This window comes from Schistocerca piceifrons, chromosome 8 (genome assembly GCF_021461385.2).
Source record: "Schistocerca piceifrons isolate TAMUIC-IGC-003096 chromosome 8, iqSchPice1.1, whole genome shotgun sequence".
Taxonomy (NCBI): domain Eukaryota; kingdom Metazoa; phylum Arthropoda; class Insecta; order Orthoptera; family Acrididae; genus Schistocerca; species Schistocerca piceifrons.
The window spans coordinates 128,468,904-128,491,299 of record NC_060145.1 but is presented as its reverse complement, the minus strand read 5'-3'; the positions used below and the strand labels follow the sequence as shown (position 1 = coordinate 128,491,299).

General features: G+C 43.9%; 2 protein-coding genes across 6 annotated transcripts in view; one reads left to right on the top strand and one right to left on the bottom strand.

The window, feature by feature from the left end:
• Nucleotides 1-1,912, bottom strand: part of LOC124712549 (tyrosine--tRNA ligase, cytoplasmic) — a 119,251-nt gene extending 117,339 nt beyond the window's left edge. Inside the window, exons 1-2 of one of the 4 annotated variants that reach the window (XM_047242857.1) lie at nucleotides 1,735-1,912; nucleotides 1,103-1,372 (exon numbers count right to left, since the gene is read on the bottom strand). In XM_047242857.1, coding sequence (XP_047098813.1) covers nucleotides 1,103-1,342 — 240 coding nt within the window. In that variant the 5' untranslated portion in view covers nucleotides 1,343-1,372; nucleotides 1,735-1,912. Of the gene's footprint in view, nucleotides 1-1,102; nucleotides 1,373-1,469; nucleotides 1,630-1,729 lie in introns of those variants that run through there. The other 3 variants (XM_047242858.1, XM_047242859.1, XM_047242860.1) reach the window with 3 other exon arrangements.
• LOC124712551 (1-acyl-sn-glycerol-3-phosphate acyltransferase gamma-like) overlaps nucleotides 1,826-22,396 on the top strand; it is an 82,583-nt gene continuing 62,012 nt past the window's right edge. The window contains exons 1-2 of one of the 2 annotated variants that reach the window (XM_047242861.1): nucleotides 1,826-1,952; nucleotides 2,907-3,115. In XM_047242861.1, coding sequence (XP_047098817.1) covers nucleotides 2,920-3,115 — 196 coding nt within the window. In that variant the 5' untranslated portion in view covers nucleotides 1,826-1,952; nucleotides 2,907-2,919. Of the gene's footprint in view, nucleotides 1,953-2,243; nucleotides 2,395-2,906; nucleotides 3,116-22,396 lie in introns of those variants that run through there. The other variant, XM_047242863.1, reaches the window with a different exon arrangement.

The following is a 22,396-nucleotide window of genomic DNA, read 5'->3' as shown; positions in this document are numbered from 1 at the left end:
GTGTCAAGATGCCAATCTCATGGTGGTGGTGTTAGGGGAGACACACCTTACAAAAACAATACTTATCATTTATGACTCAGAACCATCATTGGTTCCTTTCAGACAATGACGCAAGTGATGGAAACATCTTGAATTTGTGTCTCACCAAACAAATGATTTGTAAACTTGTGTCCAACATAGAATGAAACTCTCTTGTCTGCAGCCAGGTGCATCTGTAACCATGGTGAAATGTGTCTTAAGTTGTGGTATACAGTAATTAAATGTAGGGCTCCTCCCAGAACAAGACAGAAATAAACTGTGCATTAAATTTTGCCTTATGGATGATAGGGAAGAGAAGAACATACATGACAATTTCTGGGACTGCCAAATCAACCTTAACTAGTCCATTGATTAAATAAGTAAATGAACAAAAAAATGGTTCAAATGGCTCTGAGCACTATGGGACTTAACATCTGTGGTCATCAGTCCCCTAGAACTTAGAACTACTTGAACCTAACTAACCTAAGGACATCACACACATCCATTCCCGAGGCAGGATTCGAACCTGCGACCGTAGCAGTCGCGCGGTTCCGGACTGAGCGCCTAGAACCGCGAGACCACCGCGACCGGCTGTAAACGAACAATTTCTGATATATGAGAACATCAGTTTTTCAGGAATTACATGCTGAGGTTAAAAGACATCTCAGATTTAATGAAAATTACATGGTGGATCCCCTTCGATTTTATATAGTTTATGTGTAAGCACATAATATGAATCAACATACTCTGAGACTTGTCCATTAGCTAATATAAGTTTTCTAAATTTACTTTGCTGCTTTAGTTTTTCTGGCTAAAACACACACACACACACACACACACACACACACACACACACACACACACACACACACCATAATAAAGTTAGTATACTAGACCACCACTTTGTATGTCACATTTATGCATGATAAACATACCTGAGACAGGTCGTAACTGTAACTGATAAAATATTTTCTAAAATAGTTATACTACCAAGCACAGGTTGCTACAACAACGACCAACAGGAAACTGTTAATGTGGGCGCCAATGGTATAAGGACCATTGTTTGACATCTGTTATTTCTAACCTGTTGAAGATGTCCAATATAAGGCAAGCTAACGTCACACCAGTCTTTACTTGGAAAAAGTTTCCTTTCCGCTGACGTGTAGCTTTTAATGTGATTGTACCAACGAGTTACATGTTCTAAATTATGTGGGAGTGAGGATACACGTTCGAAAATTTGAAGATCAGCCTGAGTCGGTGAATAGCCGCATATATAGCTGTACAGAGACAGATGCGAGTCAAGCAGTCTTAAAGCATCATCCATCACCAAAATCTACCATGCCCGTCACCAACACTGGAAGAGAAAAAAATGAAGCACAGTTAAGTTTAACACCCTAGACTGACAAGTGCTTTATACAGCATGCTACACGATATAAATGTTATACACATACATTGACAACGTTCTAAATGGGTGTCCGTTAAAAGCTAATCGTATTTATGAGGTAGACGGAGGTAGCTTCTACTAATTTATCCACTGAATTTAGATTAAAAGCTGCGGTAACTCATATGATCCACTGACAACGCATCCCTTGTAACAGATGTTTTGTAAAGGTTACGCTTCAAGGGTAGCTTTCTAACGAAGTTACAGTTTCTGCACATAGTACCCAGTCTATACAAAAGTAATTTCCATGCATTATTCATTTTCATTTACCTTACCACTTTTTGTGTTTCCCTTTCGGAAACTAATACACGTGCTTCCTCCAACAGTATGCGAATCTGTTTTGTTTCCAAGAACGGTGTGACGGAAGGTGGTAACACTGTGAGGCCTGATGTTTACTTCATTTGCATGTTGTGGGACTTGAGGGATACGTGAGTCTTGTAAACTGAGTAAGCAGTTCTCAAGAAGCGGCGGTAGTGTGGTTTTAAGTGAGCAAGTATGTTATATCCCGTAATTCTGACTTCTGTACAAATACCATACGATAAGTTACTTTACAATTTTTTTGTGATATCATGACGTTTTACGAGAAATGTTGTAATTGATCTTTCACTAGACTCCGTTCAGATTCTGCAGAGGGCCGCTTTACCTGTTTTTCGGAATTCATTGATACCGTCAGTTACGCAATTAGAGCAACAGGTAACGCGAAAAGCTATAAGCTTGAATGGCTAAGAGCGGAGTTGATGTGTGAGTCCAAAGTACGACGGTTACTGAAGCGCTTGATTAGATAGCATTGCCTTTTAGACCCTTTAAATTTGCAGAGAATTCAGTGCGCAGTATTCCTCGTACAGCTTACTTTCGGTATTAGGTCGTACATAAGTACTCGTGTTAATTCATAAATCGAGACGCAATCTCGGTTTTATTAAGGAATGTAAATTGGGGTATGTGATGTTTTGTAATTGTTTCCAATCATTTACAATTGTCCCAATTTCAGTAATTCCTTACGAATAATGCTGCTCCAACATTTCACCTTACAGTCTATTAATTTAGATAACATGTTCTCCTTATCTCTAATATACTGTCACAGTTTTTCACAATACTGTAGTGCTTTGTAGCCCACGAACAATGTATCTTGTGCTTTTCTTCTCTAGTACTTGTGATTTTACAGGGAAGAATATGTCTAGTGATTCCCATATGATGATGACATATGTAAATTTCCCCACCGCTACTTGCAATTAGTCTTTGTGATTTCACCTCACTTTGTACTTGTTTGTAATGTGATATATGGCTTCCAGAAGATTGTTAAATGTATTATTTGGGTTGCTTTAAAGACAAGGGTGGGCGTGCAGGGCATTTTAATAGAATTACTCCTCTTCAAAGGTTTATCTTTTACTCTGATTTGTCATTGTTTGTTAATCTGTATGACAATGAAAAACAAATCTCTTTTTTCCAGGTAGTCGCCAGCGATGGGCTCACTCCTCTATAGTTTGGTTTCAAAAATTAAAGCCTCACCAGTTTCACATTTACTTCTTGTCATAACATTTCTGGTATCTGGGCTGGTAGTTAATTTGGCTCAGTTGATACTGTATTTTGGAGTCCGCCCTTTCAGCAAATATTATTTTCGCAAACTGAACTATTATGTGGCATACTCACTTTATTGCCGTAAGTATTCAGCATTTTATCTTTTTTTACCACAGCATTGTTGTTAACTTAAACTGCAGTAAGTCAATCTTTGCCATAAGATGACAAACCGGTTATCAAACCAGCCGATGTACTGAATTTTCAATTTGATTTCAACATTTGTTGTATAATCATAAAATGATATTAGTCATTTTACTTTCTGTAAATGTTTGTTACATTGACTTTTCGGCATTTCCAGATACACGTGAAACAATAATTTGAAACCCAGTAGCATATAACATTAGGGACTAATAGTTCCATTTATTGAAAAATTGAGATTAACCTGTGTTTGTGAAGCATCAAAATTGATTGGCAAAATTTTGCTCTGATTCATTATTTACATGTACCTACTGTAAAACAATATTTTGCATATTATTTATGTTTTTTATCAATCTCATATGCTTGGGTTACTGTTTCATTTAAACCATTAAAAGCCAAAACTAATTACATGTTGGGATAAAATTTGAATTTTTGGTAAAATCGGAAATAAAATATAAAAGTAGGTTACTGCAGTGGCAAACATTAAATCTTGGACTACACTACACAGTCGAGATTTGGTGGTTTTACCAGTTTACAACCAGATTGTCACATTCCAATCAAACTTAGGCCTTTGGCCTAAGTGGGAGAGCGGCACTCACTTTTCAAAAGAGGTTCCACAGACATATGTTAGTAATGCCCAAAAGCATGACTGGTTAAAAATCCAATGACATTGTGCAAAACATATGAACCTGAAGTAAGAAAGGAGGAATTGGGACTATAAACATAAGAACAGATTCAGATTGGTAGAAAGTAGCGAGTAAAGCACTTATGAGTAGTTGACAACAGAATATTAGCAAAAAGTGAGCAGTGTTGAATTATGAGGTGATCAATAAGTAATACAACACTTTTTTATCTCAAAGCAGGTTTGTTTTATTTGTAATTCCAGTTCTCCCTGTTGTCCTCCACTCTTGTGGCTACAAAACCAACATAATCTCTGCTCACTGCGATGGTCTTACCCTACTTTACTGGAAGGGCCTATATGCCCACAAGGTACCAATATACTGGTTGACGTCAGCGCAGACATCTTGCTGCAACAATAACCTCCCATCACCCACAACTGCTTCCTGTGGAGTGCATTCTTCATTGGGCCAAACAGATGGAAATCGGAACATGAAATAGCGGGACTGTAGGATGGATGAGGAAGAACAGTCCAATGAAGTTTTGTGAGGTTTTCTCCAGTGTACAGATTTGTGTGGGGCACTGTTTTATCATGGAGAAGTAGTAGTTTGTTTGCATTTTTGTGGCGCAAACACACTGCAGTCATTTCTTCAGTTTACTTGAGGGTTGTACTGTATACTTCAGAATTGATTGTTCCATCATGAGGTTGGACATTAAATAGAATATCCCTGTCAGAGTCCCAGATGACCATTGTTATGGCTTCACCGGCAGAGGGTGCAGTTTTGAACTTTTTCTTCGTAGGAGAGGTGGTGTGATGCCACTCCATGGATAGCTGTTTTGTTTCCAATTCGAAGTGATGAACCTGTGTGTCAATTGCACGTGATGATGATCGACAAAAAAATTGTCACAATCAGCCTCATAACACACAAGCAGTTCCATACAGATGGTCCTTCATTGCTGTTCATTGGCTTCTGCTAGGCGGCGAGAAATACAGCAGGCACACCTTTTGAGTACCCCAACTGGTGGATGAGTGTGTCAACACTACCAACAGAAACGTCCAGTTGAGCAGTAAGGTGTTTGTGATCCATTGCCACATCTAATGAATGTGTCCATACCAACATTGCAGGAGTTGCAGCTGTTTGTGGCTGGCCGGCATGCAGGAGATCGGAGAGGTCACGTGACCTACTTATGGTGATGACAGGCGCATCACCCAATGACTCGCTGTGCTTTTTTCACTGCCAAGTCTTTGTAGACATTCTCCAAGTGCCTATGAAGATCTGTGATGCTCAAGTTTTCTCCCCAAGGAAACTCTATGGCATTTCCCTGCTTGGAATGCACCTCCATTGCAGAAGCCGTTTTGAAGGCTGTGTATAGCACTGCCGCCTGTTGGAACTTCATGAAACTATAGGGGTCCCCCAGGGGGCCTCGCAGCTCTTTTAGGGGTCCATGTGTGGTGTACACAGGTCCCTGAGTTGTTGGAGTCTTTCTTCTTTTCCGGGGTCCTTTACTTTCTCCTTCCCTGTCCTTATTCCCTTCCCTTTACCCCTCCCTTTGCCTCTTTTGATGTTCTTATTTATGTACAATGTTGGTACCTGTGCTGTGAACATCTCGTGCAAGCCCAGGAGTGAGTGCCCATCTTTTCACCGAGCAAGGTGACGCAGTAGTTAGCACACTAAATTTGCATTTGGGATGACAATGGTAACCCTTGTTTGGCCATTGTGATTTAGGTTTTCTGTGATTTCCCTAAATCACTTAAGACAAATTCCGAGATGGTTCGTTTGAAGGGCACTGCTGACTTCCTTCCCTATCCATTCCTAATCCGATGGGACCGATGATCTCGGTCACCTCCCCCAATTCAACCAGCCATCTTTTCAGAGCATCAGAACTCCCAGCAATGGCTGTACTGGCAGGCAGCAGTTGCTGTGGCTGGGTGGCATCCATGACGTGAGAGCCCTTGTTCGGAGTGAGTGTTAAATTCTCTGGCCACTCTTCTGTGGCCGTGTCTCGCCTTAGAAATCGTTCTGTCTCAGCTCATGTTTCTGCCTTGCCCTCCTTGGTTACCTCCTGGGAGGAGGGCCAGGTTTGCCAGCATGGGGCAAAACCCTTTTTGTGGTTCCTGGTCTGTACCTGGACTGTCAGGGAGACTTCTGCCACCGCCAAACCACTATTCTTTCTGGAACACATTGGTGACAAGTTCGGTGAAATTGAGTCATTGAGCAAGATGAGACTTGGCTCCCTCATTATCAAGACAACTTCTGCCAGTCAGTCGGCCTCTCTTTGCACCTGTGACTCTTTAGGAGACGTCCCAAAGAATATCAATGCTCACAAGTCACTCAATACGACATAGGGTGTAATTTCCTATAGGGACCTGCTCCTCTAGTCTGATGAAGAACTTAGGGCTAATCTGGAATGATGTGGCATTAATTTCATCTGGCACATCCAGAGATACCCTAAGGACCATCCTGTAGACACTGGAACTTTCGTCCTGGCATGTGAGGGGGGGTGCCCTGCCCAAGAAGGTCAAGATAATGGTTCATAGATGTGAAGTCAAACCATACATTCCACCTCCCATGTGTTGCTTCTAGTTCTGCCGCATGTTCTTGGGATGCAATGCCACTCCAATCTTTGGTGACTCTTCATGTGGGGAACTCTAGCACCTCACCGCCTGACTGTATGAAGTGCTCTGGTCTCCGTTCTCCTCACTCACCTGAGTGTTCAGTGCATAGAAAGGAAAAAAGACTTTCGAAAATAAAGATCCTTGCCTGTCTCAGCTACTTTGAGGCCCAGAAGAAGTTTGACAGACCTCACTCTGTGCATCTCTCCTCTACCTTTGCCTCAGTTCCATCTTCCCCTCCTCCCCCCCCCCCCCCCCCTCCTCCTCATTGCCATCTTGTCCTCTTCACTTTTCTCCCTTCCCCTCCTGTCCCTTTTCTTCAAGGAACCACTCCTCCTCCTCAGCCAGAGAAAGCATCCCGAATCAGACCCAGTTTCTATATATGCCACCCCCATCCTCATCAGTGACGACCACTGGCCTGGTGACATGACCTCCCCTCAGCTTCTATATGTCTACCCTGCACTCTAGACACACGATAATCCAGTGGAATTGCAATGGATACTACAATCACCTATCGGAAGTACAACAACTTGTATGCTCGTATTCTGCATTTGCTCTACAAGAAACACATTCTATGACAACCACTCGCCAATGTTTCGTGGTTATCGGGCATTATGTGGGAACCTTGCCAGCCCCAGGCCATCATCTGGAGGGGTCTGCACTTTGGTTCGCACAGATGTCATTAGTGATTGGATACCCCTTCATATCAACCTGGAAGCAATAGCACTAAGAGTGCGAATGACCCCAGCAATCATCATTTGCAATGTCTACCTCCCTCCTGGTAGGCTACTTCCTTCTGTTGACCTGCCTGACTTAATACAGCAACTCCCACTCCCATACCTCCTACTTGGGGTCTTCAGTGCACACCTCACCTCACCCTGTGATGGGTAAGTGTGTTCTTATTGACCAGCTTCTTAGACTTTGGTTTGTATCTCCTCAATGAAAATTCCCCTACCCACTTCAGTGCTGCTGATGGCTCTTTTTCTGCTATCAATCTCACAATCACCTCTCCTGTTCTTGTGATTTCCCTATGTTGGTCACCTCATGATGATCTTTGTGACAGTGACTACTTTCCGGAGATTCTATCATTCCCCTGCCATCACCAGGTCACCACGTTGGACATTTCGCAGGGCCAGTTGGTCTTGATATACATCTGCTGTGCACTATGACACCTCTCCCTCAGATTCCATTGATGCAGTCATGCAAGACGTCTCTACCATTCTTCTTCATGCCACTGGCAATTCTATCCCCCTTATCCATAGGTCTCCCTCGTCATTGATTGGTACCAATGTGGACCGAGGACAAAGCACTCGCTACCCAGGACTGCTGATGGGCACTGGAATGATTAAACGACACCCTTCAGAGACCAGCCTTGACACTTTTAAGCGTCACCATGCTAAGGCCCGTTACCTTATTAAGCAGAGTAAAAAGGAATGCTGGGAGCGCTAGGTTTCCTCCCTGGAGATGTATGCCTCTTCATTGCATGTTTTGTCAAAGCCTTCTGGGCTCTCAGCGACAGTCAAGTGCCCTGGGTCTGATCATACATGGTGCTCTGTGTACTGATTCATTAGTCCTTGCAGGACGTCTTGTGACACACTTTGCGACACCATTGGCATCCTCTTCCAATCCTGCTACCTTTCTCTGGCAAAAAGAACGAGTTTGAACAAACCCTCCTCTGTTTCAACCCCCACCAAGCCAAATTCTACAATGAACCCTTCAGTGAATGGGAATTCTTGCTGGCTCTTTATTTCTTCACATGACAGCCCCATGTGTGGATACCATCCACAAACATATAACCCAACACTTGGAAGTTACTCAGAGGCAACATCTCCTCTGGATCTTCAACCGCATTTGGCTCACAGGTGCATTCCCCTCACAAACGCAAGACAGCATAGTTATCCTCATCCTTAAGCCCAGGAAAAATGCAACATCTCTCAACAGCTACTGCCCGATTAGCCTGACAAAAGTACTTTGTAAACTGCTAGATACAATGGTTAGTTTCCAGTTATGGTGGGTGCTCGAATCTTGGGGCCTTTTGTACCTGTATCAGTGTGACTTCCAGGAAGGATGCTCTACAACTGACCATTTACTCAGATCGGAAACAGCAATCCAACAGGCTTTTTCTTTTACCTACATGAGGCATACGACATGGCTTGGAGCCATCACATTTTAGTTACCCACCATGATGGGCTTTAGTTTCCCCCTCCCGATTTTTATCCATGAGTTTTTATCTCACTGGCTCCTCTGTGTTCGCATTGGCACTTCACTCAATGCCCCTTGGGTCCAGGAGAACAGTATCACCCAAGGTTCTGTGTTCAGTGTCATGCTCTTCCTCGTCGCTGTCAATGGGCTTGTGACCTCTGTTAGGCCTCTGGGTACCCCAGTGTTGTATGCTGATTTTTGCATTTGGTGCAGCCCCCACTCAGTAGCATCTGTTGAACACCAGCTCTAAGGCGCTATCTGACAGGCCTCTGAATGGACCCTCTCCCCTAGCCTCCAGTTTTTTCCTTCCAAAACACATTTTTGCTATCAACCCATAGTACATGTACATCCCAATCCAGAACTTTATTTAGGGGACCAGTGTTTGTAGCAAAGTCCTGTTTCTTGGGCCTTAATTTTGATAAAAAGCTGATGTGGCTGCCTATATTCACCACTTGAAGACTACCTCCATGCAGAAGCTTGATCTCTCCGCCCCCTGGCCCACACATCTTGGGGTCCAGACCATGCTACTCTTTTTCATTTTTATTGCTCTCTGGTTTTGTCCACATTAGATTATGCTTGTCCAGTTTATGGCTCAGCAGCTCCTTCCACTCTGAAACTATTGGACCCTGTTCATTAATATGGGGTGCATCTGGCTATCTGTGCCTTTTGCACTAGTCCTGTCGACAGTCTCCTCGCAGAAGCGGGGATTCCACCTCTACAAATACGATGGAGCCAACTCCTGGTTTCTTATGCAGTAGCCATTCAATGATCCCCTAACCATCCCGTGTATCCCGTCCTTTTTGTTACCAAGGGTGGGATTGCCAGTTGGAATGCACCTCACTTCCCACCATCAGGTTCTCAATCTCCACTCACACTGGAATGTGCCCCGTGTATTTCCTCCTGCACCCCTCCTTGGATGGTGCCTTGGCCATGGATCAGGCCCCCCCCCCCACCGCAGGTCCAGGGGTTAGAATAGGCCCGAGGTATCCCTGCCTGTTGTAAAAGGCGACTAAAAGGAGTCTCACATGTTTCGGCCTTTATGTGATGAACCCCTGTAGGGTTTGATCTCCATTTTTCAAAATTTTCCCGAAGAGCAAGCCAATAGGGCAAGGGCACCTTACATGGTGCATAGTGTCCATCATGTGCTGAGACCTCTCGCGTCCTTCGCTAACGTGGATCTGCACTTCTGCTCATTCTCCGGCTGTTGGGCGAGGTCACCCTCCTGGGCGCGTTTTCCTTCATCCTCTGTGCAGTATCGCTTTCTGTGCTGTCTGCAGTAATGGACTTCTTAGCTCATTTGCACTTGATATCCAGCACGGTAGCCAGTCCCCGCAGCAGGTGACCCTGAGGCTTAGACTGCCTCATTGAGTGTTTCATGCCTTCCCAGTCTCACGACACTCAATACGGAGCCCTGCGGAACACCATTCTCCTGAATTTGGGGAACTGTGGGAAGCGCCAACTTGGACACGGAAAGTACGGAGTGACAGTGGAATTGTGGAGGTTTTATCCACCACCTGGCTGAGCTATGGTAGCTATTAAGTTTTAAACCTGCTTTCTGCATTGCCGTCCAGGAAACCTGGTTCCCGGCAATGCGGACCCCCTGCCCTCTGCGCCTATAAAACATATTACAGGAACCATAGTGACTAAAGTATAGTGTCAAGTGGAGTTTGCATCTATGTCCTGAACTCAGTATATAGTGAACCTGTGCCCCCTTCAAACCCCTTTTGAAGCTGTGGCTGTCAGGATAAGGACAACACAGGAAATAACCGTCTGTAACGTATATCTCCCTCTAGGTGGGGCAGTACCCCCACCTCTGCCTCTTAAATACAGGTGACCCTACAAACTTCGGTGTGGCACGTGACACATATTCGGCCATTGATCTCTCGGTTTGCAGTCCTGGCCTGCTCTCGTCTATCCACTGGTGAGCACTTGATGACCTGTGTGATAGTGACCACTTCCCCATCTTCCTGTCATTACCCTGGCGTTATGCCCACGGACACCTACTCAGATAGGCTTTAAACAAGGCAGACTGGGAAGCCTTCGCCTGTGATGTCACCACTGAATCTCCCCCACATGGTGCCATCAATGTTGTTGTTGAGCAGGTCACTACAATGATCATTTCTGCGGCAGAAAATGCGATCCCTCGTTCTAGAGGGTGCCCCCAGCAAAAGACAGTCCCTTGGTGGTCGCTGGAAGTCCCTGAGGCAATTAAAGAGCGTCGGCAAGCTCTAGATCATAAGTGGCACCCTTCCCTAGAGCACCTAACAGTCTTTAAGTGGCTCCGTGCCCGCGTTCACCGGCTTATAAAATGACGGAAACAGGAGTGTTGGGAGAGGTACGTGTCGACCATTGGGTGCCATACGTCACCTTGCCAAGTCTGGACGAAGATCAGACGTCTTTGTGGGTATCTCACCCCAACAGGTGTCCCTCGCATTAACATCAATGGCTTGTTATCTAACAACACAAACGCGATTGTCGAGCGCGTTGCTGAGCACTATGCTTGAGCCTCTGTGTTGAAAACTACTACCCCCCTCCCTCCCAGCCTTTTGCACCCTCAAACGGCAGATGGAGAGGAAAGTCCTCTTGTTCACTACACGCCACAGTGAACCTTATAACGTCCCATTTACAGAGTGGGAGTTCCTCAGTGCCCTTGCACATTGCCCTGAGACAGCTCCTGGGCTGGATCGGATCCACGGTCAGATGAGTAAACATCTCTCATCTGACTACAAGTGACATCTCCTCGTTATCTTCAACAGGATCTGGTGCGATGGTGTCTTTCCATCGCAATAGCGGGAGAGCACCATCATTCTGGTGCTCAAACCCAGTCAAAACCCACTTGATGTTGATAGCTACTGGCCCATCATCCTTACGAACTTTCTCTGTAAGCTGCTGGAACATATGGCGTGTCGGCAGTTGTGTTGGGTCCTGGAGCCGTGTGGTCTACTGGCTCCATGTCAGGGCGGCCTCTGCCATGGTTGCTCTACAACTGATAATCTTGTGCCCCTTGAGTCTGCCATCTAGACAGCCTTTTCCAGACGCCAACATCTGGTTGCTGTCTTTTTTTGACTTGCATAGAGCATGCTACACGACCTGTCATCATCATCATATCCTTGACACATTGCATGAGTGGTGTCTCTGGGGCCGCTCCCGATTTTTATCCAAAACTTCCTGTTGCTCTGTACTTTCCGTGTCCAAGTTGGCACTTCCCACAGTTCCCCCCGTATTCAGGAGAATGGTGTTCCACAGGGCTCCATATTGAGTGTGTCTCTATTTTTAGTGACTATTAATGGTCTAGCAGCAGCTGTGGGACTGTCAGTCTCATCTTCTCTGTATGTGGATGACTTTTGCATTTCGTACTGCTCTTCCAGTACTGGTGTTGCTGAGCGGCGCCTACGTGGAGCCATTCACGAGGTGTAGTCATTGGCTCTAGCCCACGCTTTCCAGTTTTCAGCTGGGAAGTTCTGTGTCATGCATTTCTGTCTGCATCGCACCATTCCTCCAGAACCAGAACTTAACGTTAATGATGATCCACTCACTGTAGTGGAGACGTATCGATTCTTAGGACTGTTTTTCGACACCTGATTGACTTGGGTACCTCACCTTCGTCACCTTAAGTGGAAGTGCTGGCAGCACTTCAATGCCCTCCGCTGCCTGAGCAACATCAACTGGGGTGCAGATCACTCTATGCTGCTGCGGTTCTACAGAGCCCTTGTTGAATCCCACCTTGACTAGGGGAGTCTGGTTTACAGTTCAGTTAGGCCCACTGTGTTGCGTTTACTCAACTCAGTGCACCACTGTGGCATTCGCCTAGCGGCGGGAGCTTTTAGAACGAGTCGGGTGACCAGTATCCTGGTGGAGGCCGGAGTCCCTCCATTGAAGGTTAGGCATGCACAACTGCTTGCCAGTTATGTTGCGCACATTCGTAGTTTCTCCTGTGCAATCGATTTTCCATCACTTTTTCCCAACCATGGCAGTTCATTTCCTGCATCGGCCCCCAGGTCATGGCTTAAGATTGCAGTTCACATCCGGTCCCTTCTGTCTGAACTGGAGTCCTTCCCGTTACCATCTCTCCTCGAGGTCCATTCACGTACACCTCCATGGTGTACACCTAAGCTGCAGATTCTTCTGGACCTTTCGCATGGCCCTAAGGACTCCGTTAACCATACGGCTCTTTGCTATCACTTCCTCTCGATCCTCGACATGTACCAGGGCTGTGAAGTGGTTTACACTGACGGCTTGATGATTGATGGTCATGTAGGCTTTGTGTATGTTCATGGAGGACGTATTGAACAGCACTACATGCCATATGGCTGCAGTGTTTTCACTGCAGAGCTGGCGGCCATATCTCGTGCTCTTGAGCACATCCGCTCATGCCCTGGCGAGTTATTTCTCCTGTGTACTGACCCCTTGAGCAGCCTACAAGCTATCGACCAGTGCCACCCTCACCATCCTTTAGTAGCATCCATTCAGGAGTCCCATCTATACCCTCCAACATTCCTGTTGTTCAGTGGTGTTTCTGTGGACCCCAGGACACGTCAAAATCCCAGGCAATGAACTTGCCGACAGGCTGGCCAGACAGGCTACACGGAAACTGCTTCTGGAGATGGGCATCTCCGAAACTGACTTGCATTCTGTCTTACGCCACAGGATTTTTCAGCTTTGGGAGATGGAATGGCTTAACCGTACGTACAACAAACAGCGTATCATTAAGGAGACTATGAATGTGTGGAAGTTTTCTATGCAGTCCTCTTGCAGGGATTCAGTTGTCCTCTGCCAGCTCCGCATTGGCCATATGTGGCTAACGCATGGTTACCCCCTCCATCGTGAGGAGCCATCTCAGTATCGCTGTGGCTCACAAATGATGGCCATCCATCTCTTACTGGACTGTCCACTTCTAGCCGCTCTGCGGCAGGCTTTTAATTTTCCCAGCACCCTACCTTCGGCGTTGGGCGACAATGCCTCAACAACAGCTTTAGTTTTACATTTTATTCGTGAGGGTGGGCTTTATTATTTGATCTAAGTTTTAGTGTCCTCCACCCTAGTGCTTTTAGGGTGGAGGTTTTAATGTGTTGCAGTGTGGCTGGCTTCTGCTTTTTATTCTCTTGGTCAACCAGCCATGGTAATCTGCTCTCTTGTTTTGATCTTTTCTATATGTTTCTTGCGTCTCTCTGTGGTTTTCTTGTCCTATTTTGTCCATTTCTGTGTTTGTCGCCCTTAGTCATTTTTGTGGTTTTCTCCTTTCTTCCAGCTGTGTTTTGTATGTCTCGATTGTTTTACTCCCACCCTTGTGGAATTATTTTAATTGGAATGAGGGACGTAAGACGTAGCAGTTTGGACCCCTCCTCCCTCTTTTAAACTAACCAACCAATGGATCAGGACCAAACTATTCCAGGGTCTTAAGGTCTCTGTCACCGCTATGACATTTCCGGCATCTTGTATGTTCTGTCCTTGAAGAGTTCCAGCGTGCTACCATTTGCTCCACTGATAGTTCCAAAATGATAGATAAGGTGGGATTTGCTTTTACATCTACTACTGGCCTGGAACACCATGTACTGTTGGTTCATGTAGTGTGTTCACAGCAGAGCTGCTAGCTGTTACAAGGGCCCTCCATTTTGTTTCTCAGGCCTCACTCCACAGTGTTTTAATATGTACTGACTTAATGAGTAGCTTGCAGGCTATAGATCAAAGCTACTCTCGTGCTTTGGTCTCTGCTATCCATGACCTTCTCTCTGCCCTTGGCTATGCTACCTGCTCTGTTGTCTTCCTGTGGGTCCCAAGTCATGTGGGCATCCGAGGGAATTAACTGGTTGACTGTTTGGCTAGAGAGTCAGATACTTTCACCATTCTCTTTCATGATCCCAGGTACAGATATGCAGATACACATCAAATCTTTCTTTGCTCAACAGTGGAATGACATCTGGTATGCTACTGCTCTCCGTAATAAACTCTGCAAAATGAAGGAGACTACTGCAGTTTGGCACTCTTCCTTCCGCTGCTCTCAGAAAGAGTCCACTGTCTTGTGCCACCTATGCATCAATCATACCTCTCTCTCTCTCTCTCTCTCTCTCTCTCTCTCTCTCTCTCTCTCTCTCTCTCTCTCTCTCTCTACCCACCCACACAATGTGGCTGTGGAGTCATACTGACGGTATCCCATATATTGATGGAATATCCCCTTCTTTTAGCCCTTCATACTAAGTATAGTCTTCCAGAATCCTTGTCTTTAATAATCTTACCAGACGATTCACATATGGTTTAACTATTCCTCAGTTCAGTGAAAGTGGTTTTTATTTTCATTTATATGGTTTTGCTTTACTCCTGGAGCAGGGGCAGGGTGTAACTTTGCATTGAAAGGCTCAATTAATCAATCAGCCAATTAGACTGTAGGAGCTGAGGTAGAAATATTCCTTGATGTCTCACAACAAATTCCACAATTTTTTTCAACTGGAAATGGCCAAGAAAAAGATGAGTTGCATTACTTATTGAATGCCCCTCATAAAAATCCTTAGTAGGAAAAAGACGATCTCTGTTTGTTAGTTCTGAAAGGGCAAATCCAGAATATGTACATACTTAAAGTAAAGCAATTGGAGAAAACTTTCACAGACGTTCTGTTGAATTCCTTGTGGGACTAGCATTCTTGGAAGAATGACTGCAGTTTGGGAAGTAGGAGAGTGGTACTGTACGGGCATGTATTGACAGAAGTGCAGCTGTGAGAACAGGTCACGAATTATACCCATATAGTTCATTTGGCAAGAGTATTGCCTGTGAAAGGCAAGGTTCCATGTTAGGGTCCTGGTGTCACACACAGTTTTAATCTACCAGAAAGTTTCAAAAAGCACAACATTAAACATTCATTCTGGTCTGTCTTGAGAATCATCAGTGGCACCTTTTCGACTGTCGATGTTACGACCTCCTAGTCCAGTCTCATAACTTTGCTACGTGGTGCTATGGTGCTTGCTATGTGATGGTCTTCATTACAGTGTTAATTTTCCAGTGATCCAGTTACAATCTTGTCATCGGCTATAGACCGTTGCCAAGTTGGGCTCTTCAACAGGCCAGTGCACGGTTGTATACCTGTGCTATCTCTTTCATCCCCTTTTCATCAGATTGTATTGACAAAGTTGTCAGAGACCTCTCTGTCACAGTCACCCATGCCACTGAAAATGGTGACACCCTTTCTTTGAGCTCCATCCACCAGTGGCTTGTGTTGTAGTCAGACTGCTGTCATTACGTTTAAGCATCTCCATGCAAAGACTCACCCACACATTAAGAAGGAATGCTAGAAGTGCTATATCTCCTCTTTGGGAACATGTGCCTCTGTAGCCCAGGTGTAGGTTAATCTCCATAGAATAGTGGGGCACCAAAGATCAACAGCTTTTCTCGGTCTGCATTATGGTTCTTCCTGAACATTTCACAACCCACTTTGTGACGGTATTGATGTCCTCTTCTTACCTAGATACCTTCCCAATGCATAAAAGACATATTGAAGAATCCTCCTACCTTTTACTCTTTATAACCATAAATGACATAATTAATTTTAGCAGTAGAGAGATAGTGTTATCATCCCAATCCTTAAACCAGGCAAAAACACAAAGTCCATTGACAGTACAAGTTGATTGTCACACACACACACACACACACACACACACACACACACACACACACACACACTCCTTGCAAACTGCTTGAAAGGTTGAAAGCTCAGCAATTATGCTGCACTCTCAAATTTGGAGCCGTTTGGCATCCTCATATCAGTGCTTTTCTTGGAGGGGCAGTCTACGACCTACCATAAGGCTAGCTTCAAAACAGCAGTCTCACAGGCTGTTTCTAGAGATGGACATCTCATTTGCAGTCTTTCTTGACCTGCTTAAGGCACATGACCCCATTGTACTTACCCCTCAACAATTGGGGATTTTGATGCTCCCTATCACTGTTACTCATCAGTTTTTATTCCTCCCATCATTTCAGGTTAAGAGTTTACACATCACTCAGCTCCCTGTGGATACAAGAGAGCGGCATCCCTCAGGGATCCATGCCGACTCTTACTCTCCTCCTTATTATTGTCATTAATAGGCTAGTGGCCTCCATTGGACCCACGGTTACTTCCTCACAGTATATCAATGATTTCTGCACCTGGTGTTGCTCCCACTTTGTAGTTCACCACTAAACAGAATTCTGGTTGGACTCACAGTGCTTTGATCTCATTGTGCAGTCCCAATTTTTAGGACTTCTCTTTCATGAAAAGCTGGCTTCGGAGCTCCGCATACATCATCTTAAGACTAGCCATGTGCAGATGCTTAATGCTATTTGCTTCCTCTCCTACGTCTCTCTATATTGTGTTACTCTACTCTGTACTTACTGGGCCCTAGTCTTGTCCTGGCTGGACTGTAGTTGCCAGGTTTATGACTCAGTGGCATCTTCAGCTTTGAAATTATTGGACCCAGTACACTATAGGGTACCTTACAGACTAACTCACATGACAGTCTCCTCGCTTGAGGATCTTAGTATTCCAGTTCTGACAAACTAACTCTTCCTCACATATGAAATCACCATATGATTATTTCCTAATCATCTGCTGTAACAAATTCTTTTTTTTCCCCATAGAGGGCCTTGTTAATCCACTGTTCCTCCCAGGTGGTATATGGCTTGAGATCCTCTGCTGGAATTTCTGTCTATCGCCCTTAGTGTGTATGCTGTCAACAGATATCGTAAAATAAGATCTTATTAAGCAACATTGTATCATAATTTTCAAACAGAAATCTGTCTGCACTGAGTTGCTTGACAAGACTATAAAAAGTATCATGTTATAAACAGTGATACTCAACATTTATCAAAATGGAGAATTGAATGCATGTCACATACTGCATTCCCTCATAACATATACTTCCTTTTGTCTGAAATCAGAGCTATGCGGAAAACATAGTAAATAATCAGAGTTGTTCAGATGAAGGGAGTAGTGATTTGGAATTCAACATTATAAGGCTGATTCCAGATTATCTTTCAGGACCAGCAGACACATAAGGTGTAGCCTGTACAGCACACAGGGGACTATTTTTTTCTGAATTAATAATATTAGAGTCTGTTTTCATGTAGATAGATAGCATAAGGGGCTGTTAAATAACGGTCAATCATTTTTATAACCAAGTTTATCAAGCAGATGGACATCAGCTCTGGAATCCTGCTGTTTCTTAATTATGAAACACTAGCTCTCAATAAGAAATACTATAATTACTTTAATTATTTTGTACTAAATATGTGTCCAGAATTATTTATTTTCTGTTCTTTCAGCTGATTTAGTAGCAGTCTACCTGAAAGTTTATCGTACTGTCAATGGAAATGTGCACCACTGAAGAGATATATTCAGTTACCCGTTAGTTTTCACAGAATTAGAATGAATAGCTGTGGAACCATTGTCAATACAAATGATAATTGTTGTGAATTATGCTGTAATTCATTACAGTACATTTTTCTCAAACTATAGCATTGACAGTATCTTAAACAATATTGAAAATTGTTGCCACAACATTCTTGTTGTAATGAGACATGCTGTGGGAAATATTTATGCCTAAGAAAAATAAATATCCAGGAAATTTATTTGATTAGTATTTAACTCTTCTGACATTACAGCACTAGTTTCAATAACTGATGCTTCTACTGTTCAGTTTAAAACATTCTTAGCTTATGTATGTTTCCTGGGATCAAAACTTTGTCTTGTCTAGAATTTTAACAGTATTGCTGTGACAGTTTGCAGATATGGGAATAGTGCATCTGGAAGTTTTATACATAAAATCTGTTCATTTGGATGTATCGTGATCACTGTTTCCATAAAATGAGTATTGTGTTAATAATTTTATTTTTAAAAATTATTGTGTGCTTAGAAAAGGCATACTAATTAGTAATGATTTGACAGTGTAATTGATTTAATCCTAGCTTACATGATGACACTAGGTTGCATGCAACTATGCAACTGGCCACTGCGCATGCATGTCGCGCACTTGCGCAACTCTTTAGTGAACTATCAGCTTTTTAAAACTTTGGCGACAGTAGTTGCGTGAGTCTGGATGTTAGGTGTGTTGGTAGAGTGTAAACAAACTGAAATATGAAGTTGGGAATGGAGGATATTGTTCACCTTTTGAATATCTATGCATTGCATAGGTGTTGGTGGAGTTTCGATGATCTTGATTACAAAAAGAAGCAGTGACATGTTGCTGCGCTGTAGACTGTCATATGCAATCTGAACGTGATGGATTAATAATATTTGAGCTTGAAGGGCAAAATTAATTAAATTGGGAGTACATATACAAATGAATTAAGAAAGTACCCGCAAGCAAACATCTTGCTGTGGAACAGCTCATGCCTATAAGATCAAAATCCTATAGCTCGAGTTGACTGATTTTGTATAAGTAAAATTGTTGACAGGAGAAAATGCTACACAAATATTTAAAACTGAATTCTTTATTCAATATTCATTTGTTTAAAATGTCACAGCAGTGCTCCCCCATTCACAAATGTTAGTACTGTGGAATGTTGTCACAGTACAGATCCATCTTCAAGAGAGTTGTTCACGAAACTTTCTCGTAGTAATGTGGCTTGCTTCGAATAATTATTGCTACTGGATTGCAGCTTTGCATCTACAGTTATCAGCCCCTGAGCAGATGCCTGAACTGCTAGCTCCCCATGCATGCAAAAGAGTAGATGCATCAAGACTCCCGGCAATAGCTATCATGAAACTTCGGTGCTTCGGTAGCTCAGTTGGTAGAGCACTTGCCCACGAAAGGCAAAGGTCCCGAGTTCGAGTCTCGGTCGGGCACACAGTTTTAATCTGCCAGGAAGTTTCATATCAGTGCACACTCCGCTGCAGAGTGAAAATCTCATTCTGGAAATAGCTATCATGCTAGATGGTCTTAGCTGTAGCTGGGTAGCACCCATGGGGAGAGCCCTTGATAGGAGTAGGTGGCATCATGGTTGATGTTTTTCCACATGAAATGCATTAAGTTTCACCAGAACATTGTCTGTTCTGATCTGGCTGTCTCTTCAGACAGGAATGGAAACTTTACTGCACATATTTACAACCCCATTTTCTATGATGCTTTCAGAAAGATCCCAAAGATTATAGGATAGGTACTAACTCCTTTATCTTAGCCTTTGAAGGGAGTGTCCTCCTGGAATGATGTACAGGTGTGTCATGAAGCCTTATATCCCACAACCCAGTAGGTGCATCAAAGCTTGTGCTTTGCTCATGTCATCCCACTCCACAGCAGATTCAAAATGTGGTAACCGCAGACGATCACTCCATGAAGGTAGTCCTTGTGGACAACCACCTTTGTGTGTCGATTGCTCAGAACACCATCCTACACATGCACCAGTTTGCCTGCTCTTCAAGAAAGAACTGCAAATACAGGAAAACAATCTGTTGACTGCTTGTCATATACTAAGCAATGTAAAAAACGTGAACACTTACATCCTGTTGATATGATGCCCAGTTATGCAAAAGACTGGTCCCGCCATGCCTATGGTTTCTGAACCAATGCTCATTGATGTGATTCCATTGTCATTGGTGACAGGCGGTGAACGAGGAGTGTGACTAGTTCTCCTGGCCCCTTCACGCCTAACATGGACACCTGTAATGTTATCATTCAGTGGAACTGTAATGCATACTAACGTCACCTGCCGGAACTACAATACTGTATTTCCTCTTCTTCTGCAATGTGTGTTGTTCTAAAAGAAACACACTTCTCTGCTGACCATTTTCCAATCTTCTGTGGTTATCATATCATACCTTCTGTCAGAATTGCACTGGCTCTGGGAGGGCATCTGCAGGGTCTCTTCAGTGACAGAGATGTGCTCAGTCAGTGGATTCCACTTCATAACACTTTGGAAGCAATAGAGGTGTGAGTGCAAACATCTTTAAGGACCACAATTTGTAATGTTTACATACTTCCAGGTAGGCCCATACTTATCTCTAGTTGACCACTTTAATTCAACAACTCCCCCCATCCCTACCACTACCTTTGGCATGTTGTAGGGGCCTTCTGCTTCACCAGCTTCTTACCAACCATGATCTCTCTCTTCTCAAGATGGTACTCATACCACTTTAGTATCATCCATGGTATCTTTTCAGCTATCAATCTAATGATCTCCTTCAGTCTCGTGGCTTCACTGCATGATGATCTTTGTGACAGTGACCACTTTCCAGTGATCTTGCTGCACTGAGTGCTTTGAAGCGGCAACTGGCAGTTGTATGCCTCTGCTGTTTCCTTTCCCCCATCAATTGCATTGGCAACCTTATCACTATTCAGTGACTTCGTGTGAAGGCTCGCTATCTAATTGAATGCAGTAAGAAGGAATGGTGGGCACATTGTCTCCTCCCTGAGAACATAAGCCTCTTCATTCCAGGTGTGGGCCAAGCTCCATAGTCTCCTGGACACCTCTGAGCATCAACTGTTCCAGGTTTTGTCCTTTAGGGTGATTTTTATACTGATGCATCAGTTCTTGCTGAATGCCTTGCAGTCCACTTTGCAACAATCATTGTCCTCTCTTATCCAGCTACCCTTCTGCTATGAAAAAGATGAGTTGAAACTGTCCTGATATGTTTCAACCTTCGCCAATCTGAATCGTATAATGAGATTTTGATTGACAGGGAACATCTTATCTCCCAATATGACTCCTGGACCTGATTCAGTTCATAATGGGATGTACGAACACTTGAATGTTATTCAAAGCTGCATCTACTCAGGGTTTTTCACCATGTTTGGCTCGAAGGTGTCTTCCTTTTGCATTTGCTTCCTAGTATCGTCGTCCCAGTTCGTAAGCCAGGCAAAAACAGCTTGAAAGGATGGTTGCACACAGATTATGCAGTGTTCTCAAGTCTTTTAGCCTTTTGTCCCACTATAATGTGGTTTCCATGAGGGACGATCCACAACCAGCCATCTGATCCAGTTTGAAAAAGAAATCTGAGAGGCTCTTTTTAAATGCCGACACCTCATTGCAAGCTTTTTGACCTATAAAACTCATAAGACACTGCTAGGCACCGTAACCTTTTACTTAACCTCCATAACTGTGGCTTATGAGACTTCCAGTTGATTTTTTATTAATTAGTTTTTATCAGCTGGTTGTTTAGTGTTCCGTGGGATGCTTCACTCAGCTCTCCACGGGACAAGGAGAATGGCATTGACCTGTCATGTTTGTCGTTCTCGTCCTCATCACCATTAGTGGGCTAGTGACCACTGTATATTGACAACTTTTCCATTTGGTACAGCTTCCACTCAATAGCCTTGGTTGGACGCTAGCTTTAAGGTGCCATCTAATGGGACTGTGCATGGACCCTTTCTCAGTTTCCAGTTCTCTCCTGCAAAAATGTGGTCCATGTATTTGTCATTACACGGCCCATCCTGGCCTGGAACTTGACTTGGGTACCCACCACTTGGAAGTTGTTGCACAATCCCAGTTTATGGGCCTTCTTTTTGATAATTAGCTGATTTGTTCTCCCATTTTTGTCAGCTAAAGACTGTATGTGGAAGCTTCCTTGCCCCATCTCTTGGGGTGCAGATCATGTTGCTCTTCTCCATAATTACAGGGCCCTGGTCTCGTCCTGACAGGACTAGAGTTGCCAGCTTTATGGCTTGGCAACACCTTTGGCTTTGTTAACTGTTATACCTAGTCCGTCATGGAGTTTGAGTGGTGACTGGTGCCTTCCAGACTAGTCCTTCAGGTAGTCTCCTTGCCAAAGTCAGGATCTTACTGCCTCAGTTCAAAAGGTACTAACTCACAGTCTCCTATGCAGTTGCCATTTG